The sequence below is a fragment of the Cajanus cajan genome, chromosome 4 (assembly GCF_000230855.2).
Source record: "Cajanus cajan strain Asha chromosome 4, NIPB_CcT2T_4, whole genome shotgun sequence".
NCBI classification, from domain to species: Eukaryota; Viridiplantae; Streptophyta; class Magnoliopsida; order Fabales; family Fabaceae; genus Cajanus; species Cajanus cajan.
In genome coordinates, this window is record NC_138520.1 from 15,234,351 (window position 1) to 15,251,122 (window position 16,772).

The 16,772-nt window shown below is 38.3% G+C and overlaps 1 protein-coding gene across 1 annotated transcript; it reads right to left on the reverse strand.

The window, feature by feature from the left end:
- Nucleotides 1–217: 217 nt before the first annotated feature.
- Nucleotides 218–15,961, reverse strand: LOC145956726 (uncharacterized). Its single transcript, XM_083072315.1, has 2 exons — nucleotides 9,100–15,961; nucleotides 218–1,206 (listed from the first exon to the last, which is right to left on the reverse strand). The coding sequence occupies exon 1, from the start codon at nucleotides 12,818–12,820 to the stop codon at nucleotides 11,786–11,788; it is 1,035 nt and encodes a 344-aa protein (XP_082928441.1). The 5' UTR covers nucleotides 12,821–15,961; the 3' UTR covers nucleotides 218–1,206; nucleotides 9,100–11,785.
- Nucleotides 15,962–16,772: the final 811 nt, after the last annotated feature.

Below are 16,772 nucleotides of genomic sequence, written 5' to 3' on the forward strand. Positions count from 1 at the left end.
ACATTGAGGTTTTCTTTGACCTTAGTAAGTTGAGACTCAATTCATCTAAATTTTCTTTCTAAAAAATAATAATGATGACAACCATTAATAGTATAAAGATTATAATACTGATATTAAAATTAAAATAATTTTTGAATTTTTTTATTTTGATTAATATTTTAAAATAAAAAAGTAGTTACTTAGAAAAAGTTAGTTATGAACAGATTATTTAATTTTTATTAGGATTAAAAAAGAGAAAAATAAAATTTGAATAAAATGGTAAAATAAAAATTAAAAGAGTAATTAATAGGTTGTAAGAACTTAATGACAATATTAACAAATTAATGATATTAAATAACAGTATATTAAATGAGATGTCAATTAAATAGATGTGTTTGTATATACTTGAACAATAATAGAGAGCGTACCAAATGTTATTTATAACATACACGAAAATAAATTGTTATGATAAAAAATACGTGACAAAAGGAAGAAACAATTATGTAATGTAAATGATAGCAATGCACCGATGTATTATTGCTGAATCATGCAAAAGGCGATAGACAGAAGAATTCAAGTTAGCAGCAGAATTACTATGCAATAATAGAACGAGAAAATAGAATCACTCCTGTCTGCCTTTCTTTCTCCTCTAACAGAATACTTATATCCCCACCATCAATACTGAAACCCACGTAGCCTAGAATTAGTGATGTGCTTCTCCTGCTAATAGCCTCACGATGATCATTTGCCACGTGTCCAAATCCTTCCCCTTGCTGCATAGACACTGATTCAGGTCCCTCACTAGTTTCATTCATTACAATTCCTTCCCCTTTAAAAAAAACCTTGTCCTCAAGGTTGAAAGATGGATATGCAACTTTCATGGCATCCTTGTCTTCCCATGTTGCTTGAGAATCATCCAGACCTCCCCATTGAATCAACAACTATGAAATTTGTTGTTGTCCCCTCAAAATAACACGATCCTTCAGTATAGCCACTGACTGAATCACTGATAATTGTTCATTAGTAGTGAGTGGTAAGGGAACATAAGGTTGATTGTGATTTTCATGGCAAAGCTTAAGCTGTGAAACATGGAACACTGGGTGAATCTTGGTTGAAGAAGGCAAAAACAACTTATATGCAACAACACCAATTCATTCCACCATAGTAAAAGGCCCAAAATACCCTAAACTTAGCTTCTGATTTTTTCTTAAAGCAACAATGTGTTGCCTATTGATGAGCCTAAATTATACTTGTTTTTATACAAGATTTAATGATCAAATTCTTCCATTCTTTGTATCATTGCATTTTAATTGTTCTCATTTTGGTTTCTTTTGTATATGCAGGTATTCAAGTAGAGAATTGAGGAAAAAAAGGGTTAAAGGAGTGGAAAACCTAAGAAGCTAAGGAGCAGAGAAGAGGCTCTGCGCCGGGCTCAATATAATCTGCGCTGGGCGTGACAAAAACAGAGTATTTCATCTCTGCCAGGAATTAAGCCGGGCGCAAAAGGAATTAAGCCGGGCGCATTAAGCCGGGCGCAAAAGGAATTGCGCCGGGCTTGTGTTGAGACAGAGAGTGCTTGACTTCTCTGGAAGAACTTGCGCCGGGCGCGAAGAATTGTGTGCCGGGCGCGGAACCCTAATCTGATCTCCCAGGCTCGTATTTAAAGCCATTTTCGGGGTTCTTTTCCCCCATTCGCCGAGGGGCGCCTCCAGGAGCTCTGCAGGAGGGATTCTCAGGCTTCGGAAGCCTCCCATGGTGGATCATTCCTTCGGTTCTTCCTTTCCTCTTCCATCTCTATTTTAGTTTTCCCCTCTTTGTTTTGAGAGGTTCTATCCATTGTATTGGGGTTTTGATGTAACCAACAAACTCTATTGTAATCCCTTTGTGTTTAATGATATATATGTTTTGTTTCATTCCTTGTTGTGTATGATTCTATGCTTAATGCTTGCTTTGGCTTGATCACCCTTTGCATGATTTAAGGTTTCATTGAGTATTGGGAAATATCCTTGAAACTAGTTATGAACATATGCCTAGTGGGAATTGTACCTAGGGATAGGGCTTGACCCATTAGTAGTCTTAAAACCCTAACCGGTAATGCGGGTGGAGGTATTGAGTACTCAAGGGATTGATATTCAATATTTTGCACCTAGGCTCTTTCTCTAAGGAATTAGGTCTGAGTAAATTTATGGTTGACTGAACAATGGATGTAACAAGAGACATAGGATTCACTAGTGTTTGTTTGGTGAAATCAAACCCCCACAACTTCAAGTGTCCATTTTACCATTTCTCACCCCATTTCATTTCTAATTCATTTATTTGTGTTTTAAAAATTCCAGTAGTTTTGTTCTTAAATTCATATTCATATTTATTGGGATTGTTCTCAAGTCACAAGTAACCAATGAATGCTTAGTTTACCTTCTAATCCCTGTGGATACGATATTTTTACTACTTGTACGGCCGGTACACTTGCCGTGTTTGAGTCCGTTGAGGGAAGTAACCTAATCTATAATTATAATAAAAAGTACTTCAACGGAAATCTCAACAAGTTTTTGGCGCCGTTGCCGGGGATTAGAATGGCAAATTGAGTATTTATAGCTATTTGTGACTTGTTTGTTTATATGTAAATATGTTTTGTGTTATATGTTGTTTGTGTTATGTATTGTTTGTGTTATTTGTTAAGTGTGTGAATCATGTTTGAAATGAGTAAATATAGGCTATACTTTGTTTGGAGTGTGAGATATGAGGTAATTCTGGTTCTGGTTGGTTACAAGGCTCCCTTCAAAGCAAATTTAGGCAAAATGTAACCATTTCAGAGTACCACGCCCGGCGCGAGTTTGTGCTGCGCCCGGCGCGGTATCAGAATTTGAACCTCGTTGGCCTTTTACTGATATGGCGCCCGGCGCGAGTTTGTGCTGCGCCCGGCACGAGCACTCTCCTGAACCTATATTTCTCTGTTTTCAAGCATGTTTCTTTGTGGTTAATTTTGGTCTAAGGTTGTTCTTAATTTTTGATATAATTGTATGGTCATCATTGTATACTATGCTCACCATGTTCTTCATGATTATACTCTTTCACAACTTCTGGTTACTAGGACTTGCAGGCATATACTGGTTGGCCTGGGGACCAGGCTTCTAAATGTGGGGGAGTGGAGCTGCTGATGCAGATGCGGTTGAGCACTTACTGAGGAAGATGACCAAATTTGATGGAAATAGATGAAGCTCACCTTAGTTCACCTCTGTTTGCAATTTATTTTTCTGTTGTTATTTTCAGTATTTTAATTGTTTTTGGATTACTCTGGTTGGTACATCTTTTTGAATATCCTGCTAGAGCATGGTTTTTAATCTTGTTGAATACTTGTTTTGTATGTGATCAATTTTGGATTGAGGTTTGCTTAATGTTTATGGTGTGTGTACTTTAGACATTTTCAAGTCATATTAGAGCTTTAGTTCATGATTAGTTGCATACGGGTTTCAATGTTGATCATAGACTGAGCTGAGTGTGATAATCTGTGGATGCCAACCGAGTGAGGTCTGAGCCTAAATACTGATGAGAGAAACTACACTTATGTTGCATGATAGACTTTGCTTGAGTTTCCCGGGTGGTTTGCTAGTGTAGTGTATTTACATGATCAAGGCATTTCTATATTTTGATAACCATCTAAGCCAAAAAGCCATATTTATTTTTCTTTTGACCCATATCTTCCTAAGCTTAAACACTCAACCTTCCACTTATCCCAACTTTGAAAAATTAACCTTAAATCCTTGTTTTGGTTAAGAGAGTATATTGATGACATCAAATAAGTTTGGGGGAGTTGAAGAATGAAGAAATTTGAGAAAGAAGAAGTATGTGGTCAGTAAAAAAAAAAAAAAAATAAAAAAAAATAAAAAAAAAATAAAAAAAAATAAAAAATATTTGAAATAAGATGCAAAAGTGTACAGATGCATCATATAAAGGCTAATGGCTGGAATTGGTTGAGGGCATGTGCTAAAATGATACATTGGGGTATGGAGAAAGAAATTATTGAAGAAATTTCAAGTACTCTCTTAAGCTATAGCACCCTTATTCCTTGAAAAACCATGAAACCGCTATGCTTGACCCTAATTACCTTAAATTGCCCTAATAAAGCCCTTGTGATAAGTGCCTGCATGTGTATTACCATTGGTTTCATTTGGAAACGAAGAGCAAAGTTGAATCCTGTGGCGTGAGTAGTAGATATGAGAGAAACACTCACCCCTATACACTAGTGTGCATATGAGAGAAACACTTTCCTAGTGAGGATGCATTCATAGATAGTCATTAGCTTTTCTCAGTTCTTTGATCTCTTTTGAAACTTTTGTTTGCACATTGTCATGTTCCATTGCAATAATTGTGGCTGAAAATTCGTTTAAGGTTCATGCTTGTGAAATGAAATTGTAAGTGAACCAAGAATAAGGAATTTGACACACATGCATTGCTTGTTATCTGCTTGATTAATTACCTTTTGCTTGAGGACAAGCAAGGTTCTAAGTTTGGGGGAATTTGATGAGCCTAAATTATACTTGTTTTTATACAAGATTTAATGATCAAATTCTTCCATTCTTTGTATCATTGCATTTTAATTGTTCTCATTTTGGTTTCTTTTGTATATGCAGGTATTCAAGTAGAGAATTGAGGAAAAAAAGGGTTAAAGGAGTGGAAAACCTAAGAAGCTAAGGAGCAGAGAAGAGGCTCTGCGCCGGGCTCAATATAATCTGCGCTGGGCGTGACAAAAACAGAGTATTTCATCTCTGCCAGGAATTAAGCCGGGCGCAAAAGGAATTAAGCCGGGCGCATTAAGCCGGGCGCAAAAGGAATTGCGCCGGGCTTGTGTTGAGACAGAGAGTGCTTGACTTCTCTGGAAGAACTTGCGCCGGGCGCGAAGAATTGTGTGCCGGGCGCGGAACCCTAATCTGATCTCCCAGGCTCGTATTTAAAGCCATTTTCGGGGTTCTTTTCCCCCATTCGCCGAGGGGCGCCTCCAGGAGCTCTGCAGGAGGGATTCTCAGGCTTCGGAAGCCTCCCATGGTGGATCATTCCTTCGGTTCTTCCTTTCCTCTTCCATCTCTATTTTAGTTTTCCCCTCTTTGTTTTGAGAGGTTCTATCCATTGTATTGGGGTTTTGATGTAACCAACAAACTCTATTGTAATCCCTTTGTGTTTAATGATATATATGTTTTGTTTCATTCCTTGTTGTGTATGATTCTATGCTTAATGCTTGCTTTGGCTTGATCACCCTTTGCATGATTTAAGGTTTCATTGAGTATTGGGAAATATCCTTGAAACTAGTTATGAACATATGCCTAGTGGGAATTGTACCTAGGGATAGGGCTTGACCCATTAGTAGTCTTAAAACCCTAACCGGTAATGCGGGTGGAGGTATTGAGTACTCAAGGGATTGATATTCAATATTTTGCACCTAGGCTCTTTCTCTAAGGAATTAGGTCTGAGTAAATTTATGGTTGACTGAACAATGGATGTAACAAGAGACATAGGATTCACTAGTGTTTGTTTGGTGAAATCAAACCCCCACAACTTCAAGTGTCCATTTTACCATTTCTCACCCCATTTCATTTCTAATTCATTTATTTGTGTTTTAAAAATTCCAGTAGTTTTGTTCTTAAATTCATATTCATATTTATTGGGATTGTTCTCAAGTCACAAGTAACCAATGAATGCTTAGTTTACCTTCTAATCCCTGTGGATACGATATTTTTACTACTTGTACGGCCGGTACACTTGCCGTGTTTGAGTCCGTTGAGGGAAGTAACCTAATCTATAATTATAATAAAAAGTACTTCAACGGAAATCTCAACAAGTTTTTGGCGCCGTTGCCGGGGATTAGAATGGCAAATTGAGTATTTATAGCTATTTGTGACTTGTTTGTTTATATGTAAATATGTTTTGTGTTATATGTTGTTTGTGTTATGTATTGTTTGTGTTATTTGTTAAGTGTGTGAATCATGTTTGAAATGAGTAAATATAGGCTATACTTTGTTTGGAGTGTGAGATATGAGGTAATTCTGGTTCTGGTTGGTTACAAGGCTCCCTTCAAAGCAAATTTAGGCAAAATGTAACCATTTCAGAGTACCACGCCCGGCGCGAGTTTGTGCTGCGCCCGGCGCGGTATCAGAATTTGAACCTCGTTGGCCTTTTACTGATATGGCGCCCGGCGCGAGTTTGTGCTGCGCCCGGCACGAGCACTCTCCTGAACCTATATTTCTCTGTTTTCAAGCATGTTTCTTTGTGGTTAATTTTGGTCTAAGGTTGTTCTTAATTTTTGATATAATTGTATGGTCATCATTGTATACTATGCTCACCATGTTCTTCATGATTATACTCTTTCACAACTTCTGGTTACTAGGACTTGCAGGCATATACTGGTTGGCCTGGGGACCAGGCTTCTAAATGTGGGGGAGTGGAGCTGCTGATGCAGATGCGGTTGAGCACTTACTGAGGAAGATGACCAAATTTGATGGAAATAGATGAAGCTCACCTTAGTTCACCTCTGTTTGCAATTTATTTTTCTGTTGTTATTTTCAGTATTTTAATTGTTTTTGGATTACTCTGGTTGGTACATCTTTTTGAATATCCTGCTAGAGCATGGTTTTTAATCTTGTTGAATACTTGTTTTGTATGTGATCAATTTTGGATTGAGGTTTGCTTAATGTTTATGGTGTGTGTACTTTAGACATTTTCAAGTCATATTAGAGCTTTAGTTCATGATTAGTTGCATACGGGTTTCAATGTTGATCATAGACTGAGCTGAGTGTGATAATCTGTGGATGCCAACCGAGTGAGGTCTGAGCCTAAATACTGATGAGAGAAACTACACTTATGTTGCATGATAGACTTTGCTTGAGTTTCCCGGGTGGTTTGCTAGTGTAGTGTATTTACATGATCAAGGCATTTCTATATTTTGATAACCATCTAAGCCAAAAAGCCATATTTATTTTTCTTTTGACCCATATCTTCCTAAGCTTAAACACTCAACCTTCCACTTATCCCAACTTTGAAAAATTAACCTTAAATCCTTGTTTTGGTTAAGAGAGTATATTGATGACATCAAATAAGTTTGGGGGAGTTGAAGAATGAAGAAATTTGAGAAAGAAGAAGTATGTGGTCAGTAAAAAAAAAAAAAAATAAAAAAAAATAAAAAAAAAATAAAAAAAAATAAAAAATATTTGAAATAAGATGCAAAAGTGTACAGATGCATCATATAAAGGCTAATGGCTGGAATTGGTTGAGGGCATGTGCTAAAATGATACATTGGGGTATGGAGAAAGAAATTATTGAAGAAATTTCAAGTACTCTCTTAAGCTATAGCACCCTTATTCCTTGAAAAACCATGAAACCGCTATGCTTGACCCTAATTACCTTAAATTTCCCTAATAAAGCCCTTGTGATAAGTGCCTGCATGTGTATTACCATTGGTTTCATTTGGAAACGAAGAGCAAAGTTGAATCCTGTGGCGTGAGTAGTAGATATGAGAGAAACACTCACCCCTATACACTAGTGTGCATATGAGAGAAACACTTTCCTAGTGAGGATGCATTCATAGATAGTCATTAGCTTTTCTCAGTTCTTTGATCTCTTTTGAAACTTTTGTTTGCACATTGTCATGTTCCATTGCAATAATTGTGGCTGAAAATTCGTTTAAGGTTCATGCTTGTGAAATGAAATTGTAAGTGAACCAAGAATAAGGAATTTGACACACATGCATTGCTTGTTATCTGCTTGATTAATTACCTTTTGCTTGAGGACAAGCAAGGTTCTAAGTTTGGGGGAATTTGATGAGCCTAAATTATACTTGTTTTTATACAAGATTTAATGATCAAATTCTTCCATTCTTTGTATCATTGCATTTTAATTGTTCTCATTTTGGTTTCTTTTGTATATGCAGGTATTCAAGTAGAGAATTGAGGAAAAAAAGGGTTAAAGGAGTGGAAAACCTAAGAAGCTAAGGAGCAGAGAAGAGGCTCTGCGCCGGGCTCAATATAATCTGCGCTGGGCGTGACAAAAACAGAGTATTTCATCTCTGCCAGGAATTAAGCCGGGCGCAAAAGGAATTAAGCCGGGCGCATTAAGCCGGGCGCAAAAGGAATTGCGCCGGGCTTGTGTTGAGACAGAGAGTGCTTGACTTCTCTGGAAGAACTTGCGCCGGGCGCGAAGAATTGTGTGCCGGGCGCGGAACCCTAATCTGATCTCCCAGGCTCGTATTTAAAGCCATTTTCGGGGTTCTTTTCCCCCATTCGCCGAGGGGCGCCTCCAGGAGCTCTGCAGGAGGGATTCTCAGGCTTCGGAAGCCTCCCATGGTGGATCATTCCTTCGGTTCTTCCTTTCCTCTTCCATCTCTATTTTAGTTTTCCCCTCTTTGTTTTGAGAGGTTCTATCCATTGTATTGGGGTTTTGATGTAACCAACAAACTCTATTGTAATCCCTTTGTGTTTAATGATATATATGTTTTGTTTCATTCCTTGTTGTGTATGATTCTATGCTTAATGCTTGCTTTGGCTTGATCACCCTTTGCATGATTTAAGGTTTCATTGAGTATTGGGAAATATCCTTGAAACTAGTTATGAACATATGCCTAGTGGGAATTGTACCTAGGGATAGGGCTTGACCCATTAGTAGTCTTAAAACCCTAACCGGTAATGCGGGTGGAGGTATTGAGTACTCAAGGGATTGATATTCAATATTTTGCACCTAGGCTCTTTCTCTAAGGAATTAGGTCTGAGTAAATTTATGGTTGACTGAACAATGGATGTAACAAGAGACATAGGATTCACTAGTGTTTGTTTGGTGAAATCAAACCCCCACAACTTCAAGTGTCCATTTTACCATTTCTCACCCCATTTCATTTCTAATTCATTTATTTGTGTTTTAAAAATTCCAGTAGTTTTGTTCTTAAATTCATATTCATATTTATTGGGATTGTTCTCAAGTCACAAGTAACCAATGAATGCTTAGTTTACCTTCTAATCCCCGTGGATACGATATTTTTACTACTTGTACGGCCGGTACACTTGCCGTGTTTGAGTCCGTTGAGGGAAGTAACCTAATCTATAATTATAATAAAAAGTACTTCAACGGAAATCTCAACACCTATAAGGTTGAAGCTTCACCAAAACCATATCACTATCAGCAATAGCAAATTACTTAGGAACCCTTTTATTATCTGCATTCTTCTTCATAACTCGCTGAGCTCTTTATAAATTGCACTTCAACTTGGCTAAGGTAGCATCATGAAGCGCAAGTTGATCCTGAACAACATCTGTATCTTGAGAATTAGGAGTGTATCGCAATAACTGCGAGGGGTCTTGACCATACACCACCCGAAAAGAAGTCATACCAATACTAGTATGATAAGCAGTGTTATACCAAAACTCAGCCCATGGTAGTAACTTATACCAGTCCTTAGGATTATCAAATATGAAGCATCACAGACACATCTCGAGGCATTTATTGATAGCTTCCGATTGACCATCCGACTGGGGATGGTAGGCCATGGACATGTTTAAAGAAGTGCCACTCAATTTCAATAATTGTTGCCAGAAATGATTAGTGAAAACTGTAGAAAAAATAAGAGAGACGAGGTAATACAAATGTTGTGGGTGAACGTAGCAACTCACTGTATTTTTTTATTGAATAAGAGATGACCTTTAAATAGCCATTTTACAACGTACTGAACTAACAAGAAGATAATAAAATATCTTATCAAATCAAAACTTATCAAAAAACTATCTGAAACAAAATAACTTAAAAGATAAATCAAATAATTCCAGATAACTTAAATCGGATATCTCGGATATCTCGGATATCTCGGATATCTCGGAATCTCTAGAAATTTAAGATTTTCCAACAAAACTCCCCCATAATCTTAAATTTCTCCTTCTTCTTTCATTTTGATGCCTCTTCCACCAGAGCGCGATACTCCTCCGCGTACCATGGCCTCGCGAGCCACACGACGTCCAGCACCCCCGACGCCGCGGTGGCCGATGCCTCTTTTGGGACACAAAAGTACCCGTTGTTCTTTGATCCACCTCTAAACCCAGAAAATACTTCATGATGCCCAAATCGGTCATCTCAAACTCCCTCTTCATCACTTCTTTAAACTCCTCAACTAGCTCAGCTTTGCTTCCCATCTCACTCTTCCCAATTGATCCGATCTCCTCATCCATTTCTTTCTTCCATCTCTCATCAAGTACTGTCTCTTCAAATTTTATGTCTTCTGTTCCTGTCAATAGACATACTACATGTAACTCGTCAGTGGAGTTGTAGATGTCTTGCAAGCTCCGAGTTCTAAGCTGCTCAGGTTCATCATCTTCCTCGGAATGCTCATTGGTCCTATCTGAGCTTCTCCCTATTATCTCCGCTCTCTCCCTCTCAGAGTTCGAGCTCCCCGAAGTCTCTTTAAAGTTACTCCAGCTCCACTCGCTTTCCTCATCTACCTGGACATCTCGGTTTACCAGAATTTTTCCTGTAACAGGGTTGTACAATTTGTAGGCTTTTGCCTTTTCATCATACCCGATCAAGATATACTTCTTGCTCCTATCATCAAGCTTCGTTCTGAGCTGAGCTGGAACATGACCGTAAGCAAGGCTTCCGAAGATCTTGAAGTGATGTATACTCGGTTTTTGTCCACTCCATGCTTCTTGAGGTGTCACATCATCCAATTTTGAATGTGGGCACCTGTTCTGTATATATATAGCACACTGCACTGCCTCTGCCCAAAACTTCTAAGGCATATCCTTCCCTTTAAGCATAGCTCGGACCATATCAAGAATAGTCCGATTCTTTCTTTCAGCTACTCCATTTTGTTGTGGTGAATTTGGAGCTGTGAGAAAACGTTTTATACCTTGCTCTTCACAGTATTCCATAAACTCTGCCGATGTGAATTCTCCACCTCTATCCGACCTCAAAGCTTTAATTTGCTTGTTAGTCTCTTTCTCCACCATGACTTTAAACTTTTTAAAAGCTTCAAATGCCTTTGATTTTTCTTGCAAGAAATATACCCAGGTCTTTCGAGAGAAATCATCTATGAAAGAGATGAAATATTTCTTACCACTGAAGGATGCAGGAGAGATTGGTCCACACAAGTCAGTGTGTATTAGGCCAAGTTGCTCCTTTACTTTGTACTCGGACGAGTTCGGAAAACTTGTTCTTGTATGCTTTCCGAGTACACATGCTTCACAAAACTTCTTGTCAAACTCAACACCACGTAGTCCGTGCACCAACTCCTTCCTTGATAGCTCGGCCAAACCTCCAAAGTTCAAATGCCCAAAACGAAAATGCCACATCATGGCTTCATCCTTCACGTCCAGCTTCAAGCACTTATTTTGAAGGATGTTCAGCTCCAGTTTATACATCCGATTCTTTTTCATCTCTACTCAGGCTATTAAACGATCATGTTTGTCCTTCAAATAAAGCACTCGATCCTTCATCAGAACCGAGTTGCCTTTCTCCATCATCTGCCCCATGCTTAAGATGTTGCTCTTAAGTTCGGGAACGTAGTAGACATTTCTTATTTCTCCAACTCGTCCATCCTTCTGCATAAACTTGATGGTTCCATGCCCTTTTACCTCAACCTTGGAATCATCTCCAAATGACACGAATCCAGCCTTCACCTTGATGAGTTCGTTGAAGAAACTCTCTTCTCCACACATATGATTGCTCGCCCCAGTGTCCAAATACCAGACCGAGTTGTTTAAGCAACTCGAATCAAGCTCGGCTTCTGACTTCTCATCTGAGCTTGGAAGCTCAACTACTGATCTCTCCACGCAACTCAAGTTTAGCTCATCTCGGAGGCATAACTCGGACCTAGCTTGGTCTCCGAGCTCTGCGTCATTATCAAAATTCCTGCTTCCTCGTCCTCTTCTTCTGTGGGAAGATTCTTCTCTTTCTCTTCACTTCGGCTTTTAGCTCGGCAATACTTTGCTATGTGACCGTATTTGCCACAGTTGTAGCAATTTGCCGATCTGCATTCTTTTGCGTAGTGGCCGAGTCTGCCACACTTATAACATTCCACCTCGGACCTCGACTGACTTCCTTGGCTACGATCACCTCGTCCTTGTCCACCTCCATGATCACCTCGTCCTTTGCCTCGTCCTCCATGATCACCTCGTCCTTTGCCTCCTAATCTTCGGCCCTGGGTGTTCTGAGTTTCATTCAAATTAAGTTGCGCCTGTAATGCTTGATCAAGTGTATTCTTCATCTTCCTCCTCCTTTGTTCGTGGGCTTCGAGTGACCCAGCGAGCTCTTCCACTGAGAGGACTGACAAGTCCTTTGATTCCTCAATTACGCATGCGATACTCTCGAAATCATCTGTTAATGATCTCAAGATTTTCTCCACAATTCTACTTGCTGGCATTGACTCCCCATTCCTTCCGAGTTGGTTAGCCACCTTCTCCACCTGAGTTATGTACTCGGATACTTGTTCCTTATCCTCCATCTTCAAACACTCAAACTCTCCTCGGAGAGTTTGAAGTCGGATCTGTCTGACACGGTGATTACCTCTGTGCGCAACCTCCAAGATCTTCCATGCTTCTTTTGAAGATGCAGCGTTTGCAATCTTCTCGAAGCCTGACTCATCCACGACATTGTACAAAAAATACAAAGCCGATTTGTCCTTCACTCGTGTCTTTTCCAATGCGGCAATCTGAGCCACATATTGGTCTTCATCCTCCTCGGGTTCTTGAAACCCCTTCTCCACTATATCCCATAGACTTTGGGAACCCAACAGGGTCTTCATCTGTAAACACCAATTATCATAATTGGTTTTCTTTGACAGTTGTGGTACGGTCATTCCATTAACAACCTTCGCCATTACTCTCTCTTTCTTCTTTCCTCCCCTTCACAGGCGCACACTATTTTCCTCTCACACTCGGCACTCAGAGCATAAACTCTGATACCAATTTGTAGAAAAAATAAGAGAGACGAGGTAATACTAATGTTGTGGGTGAACGTAGCAACTCACTGTATTTTTTATTGAATAAGAGATGGCCTTTAAATAGCCATTTTACAACGTACTGAACTAACAAGAAGATAATAAAATATCTAATCAAATCAAAACTTATCAAAAAACTATCTGAAACAAAATAACTCAAAAGATAAATCAAATAATTCTAGATAACTTAAATCGGATATCTCGGATATCTCGGATATCTCGGAATCTCTAGAAATTTAAGATTTTCCAACAAAAACTTTGTCTCTGTTTGAAATTATGGATTTGGGAAACCCATGCAACTTTACCACTATAGCCATGAATGTTTCAGCTACACTTTTGCTGGAATAATCAGTCTTTAAACCAGAAAAATGGGCATACTTGGACAATCGATCTACTACCACTATAATGATTGTATAACCATGGGACAAGGGCAATCTTGTAATGAAATCCATAGCAACATCCTCCTAAACTTGCTCTGGAATAGGCAGGGGTTGCAGCAACTCTACAGGGGCAGTTATGGAAATTTTGGCCTGCTGACAGACAAGGTAATCTTGAACATAATCCTTGACAGATTTATGGATGCCCTGCCAATGAAATTGCGCAGTAATCCGAGCCAAGGTTCTGGCATATCCAGCATGACCACCAAGTAATGAATTATGACATTCATATAAAATTTGTTGTTTGAGGTTTGAATCATCATGAATAAACAATCTCCCTTTCCAATATAATAATTCATTCTGCACCATGTAATGAGGGTCCGAAAACTTTTTTGTTCTAAATAACTCAATGAGTTTTTGCAATTTCTCATCATGCCACAAAGCTTGTTTCAATTTTGTGACTATGTGGAATTAAGGTTGAGACCAAGCCATATGAAAAGATCTAGACAAATAATTATCAGGAACGTTATCTCTACCCGACTTATACTCAATTGTAAAATCATAACCAAGCAATTTGTGCAACCAATTCTACTGTTCAGGAGTTTGGATTGCTTGGTCTATCAAACTTCTCAAACTCTTTTGATCCGTCTGAATTACAAACTTGTGACCCAGTAAATAGTACCTGAATTTTGCAACGGCCTCTGTGATTGCATAGAATTCTCTGGTGTAAGTTGATTGCTTCTACATACTTGAAGTCAGCTTCTTCGAGAAAAAAGCAATGGGGTGATTGTCTTGGCTCAAAACTGCCCCTACGCCCAAACCGGATGCATCCGTCTCCAATGTGAATGGCTTGCTGAAATTTGGCAATGCCAAGACAGGGGCTTGTGTCATTGCTGTCTTAAGAGATTCAAATGTTGTTAAAGCTGCATTGCTCCAGTTAAAATTGTCTTTCTTTAACATATCAGTCAAAGGTGTTGCAATAGAAGCATAGCCTCTAATAAATTGTCTATAGTACCCCATGAGCCCCAAATATTCTCTAAGTTGTTTAATATTGTTAGGAATAGGCCACTCCCACACAACTTGGACCTTCCTGATGAGTCAATATTTTCTCTTATTTTCTTACCTTTCTGTACTTATTTTAATCTCTGATTTGTGCTTAATTGTTGATATTCTGCACTGTTTTCTATTTGGGCTTTAATTGGACTGGTAATTCATATTTTAACTAATTTGAATTTTCTGAATCTAATTATTCTAATTTTTATTTTCAGGGCAGTTTAATAATTATCTGGGCTTGGAATTAATTTCTGGACTTCAAGTGGAGCTGCCACGTCATCTGCCATGTCACCGCTGCACCATTTTCCACCTCAGCATTTAATTTCAATTTGTATTATATTTTATTGTATTTTCGGGTCAAACTTGACTTGGGGGCCCATTTTGACTCTTCTAGGTTTTATTTATGGTTTTAGGGCAGCCACCAAAAGTAGAATCGATGTGACCACGTTGGCTGTCTCTCTTCTCTTTATTTTTACGTTTTTTTGTCTCTAGCTGGTTTTTACGTTTTGCTCTCTGTAGCTACAGTTCACGTTTTAGTCTCCTCTCCTTTTGTATGCATTTTCGTTTTGTATCTGAACCCTTGCATTGAAGAATACATATTATCCATTTTCTTTCTGCTCTCCTCTCCTTCCCTTGCATTTTCGTTTCTGTTTCTGTTCTGTTTTAATGGAAGGCTAAAATCCTTGGGGTTGGCTTCTTGTTATGGATTGTAATCTCTGTTTGAGGTTGGGTATGTTTGTATATCTCTGTTCTACTTTCCCCTTTTTCATTTAACCTCTGTATGAACGTGTCCATGCTTAGTGGGCTGTGCTCAATGCCACAGTTGCTTAATCTGTGAAGAGGTTGATGTTGTATACGTTTGCTTAATTCGTGTAGGGAAATCTTGAGTTAATCTACACTTAGTCGGTTAACTCGGATGGAACAAGGATTAAGTGGTTAATAGAGTAATCTCATTGTGAACCAAGGATAAGAGAGTTACAATCCGAACAAGGAGCCAATCTATTTTACTTGTTGTGTTATCTACGTTTTATTGTGTTATAAACTGAAAAATCTGAACAACCAAACCCCCCCTTCGTGTTTAATTTAAGCCTTTGACAGAGAAAAATGGTCCTTGAGAGACGACCTAGGACAAATTCCTAGTACTGCATTTAATTGTTTTTAAATTTGACCGGATACGACTTCGATCAAATTTGGCGTCGTTGTCGGGGACCATCAATTTCTGTAAAAGGCTGTGTGTTTGTGTGTTATTTGTTTTTGTTGTGTTTTGTTGTGTGTTTTGTGTTTTAGAGTCTCTTCAATTTTTGTGTTTTGAGTATATCAGTTTCAGTGTATTAGTGATGCTTGCATTTTCGTGTGATACTGCATGTTATGTTGTGTAATTGTGTTATTAGTCCCTTCAGGTCTAGCAAGTTTTTCAGTTGAAGAATTCATGCTATTGAGTTTGATGCAATTAGAAAACCAATGCAATAGTAAACCAATGGAACAGTAACTCGAGTTTGATATGTTGGTGCATTTGCAGTCGTATGTTTGTCATAACTTATCTTTATTGCATTCCATAGCTCATTGACCTTATTATATTGATTCCATTTGGTGTGTTAAATCATTGTTGTGTTGTGTTGAGTTTCAATGCTTGCAAGGTCCATAAGTGTACAATCTGAAAAATTAGCTGAAAAGAAAATCTGGTGTATTTTGGTGCAAAATCTGGTGCATTTTGGTGCATATGTGGTGCATATTTGGTGCGGTTTTTGCTCTGTTTTGGTGCATGCTCTGTTTCGGTTTAGGCATGCTCTGTTTTGGCTGCCTACTACTCCTCTGTTCGGGTGCCAAAAATGTGGGAAAATGGTGTGGAAGTGTTACACTTGTGGTGCAAAATCTGGTGCATGTGAATAGTGCTGAATAGTAGCTGAATTTTCCAATTAATTGTGATTTTTAGTTTTGATAGCTAGACTTGTTATTTTTTCCTCAAATTTTGTGTGGTAACTTCTTTCAACCTATATTTTGTGTAAAAAATAGCTAGGGCACCCATTTTGGTCAAGATTTGGAGATACCAAAATTTTTGAAAATTATTTTCAGCAAAACTTCAAAGGGCCATAACTTTGGCTCTGGTTATCGGAATTAGGCAAACTTTTTTTTTTTTTCATTTTGTGTAGAAAAAAAAAGATCTATCAAACCCACACAGCCACGCCATGTGGCCCCAGCTAGATTTTCAAGAAAAATGTCATTTACTATTTTTTTTCTTCTATTTTTGAAGTTTTATTTCACTATTTTTCCAAACTTTTCTTATGTAGTTCATATAGCTAGGCTTTGAATTTTGTTCTCAAATTTTTTGTGGAAGTTTCTAATGATTTTAGGATGATGTTGGTGCATTAGTTTTGATATTTTCTGAGTTTTCATGGAAATTT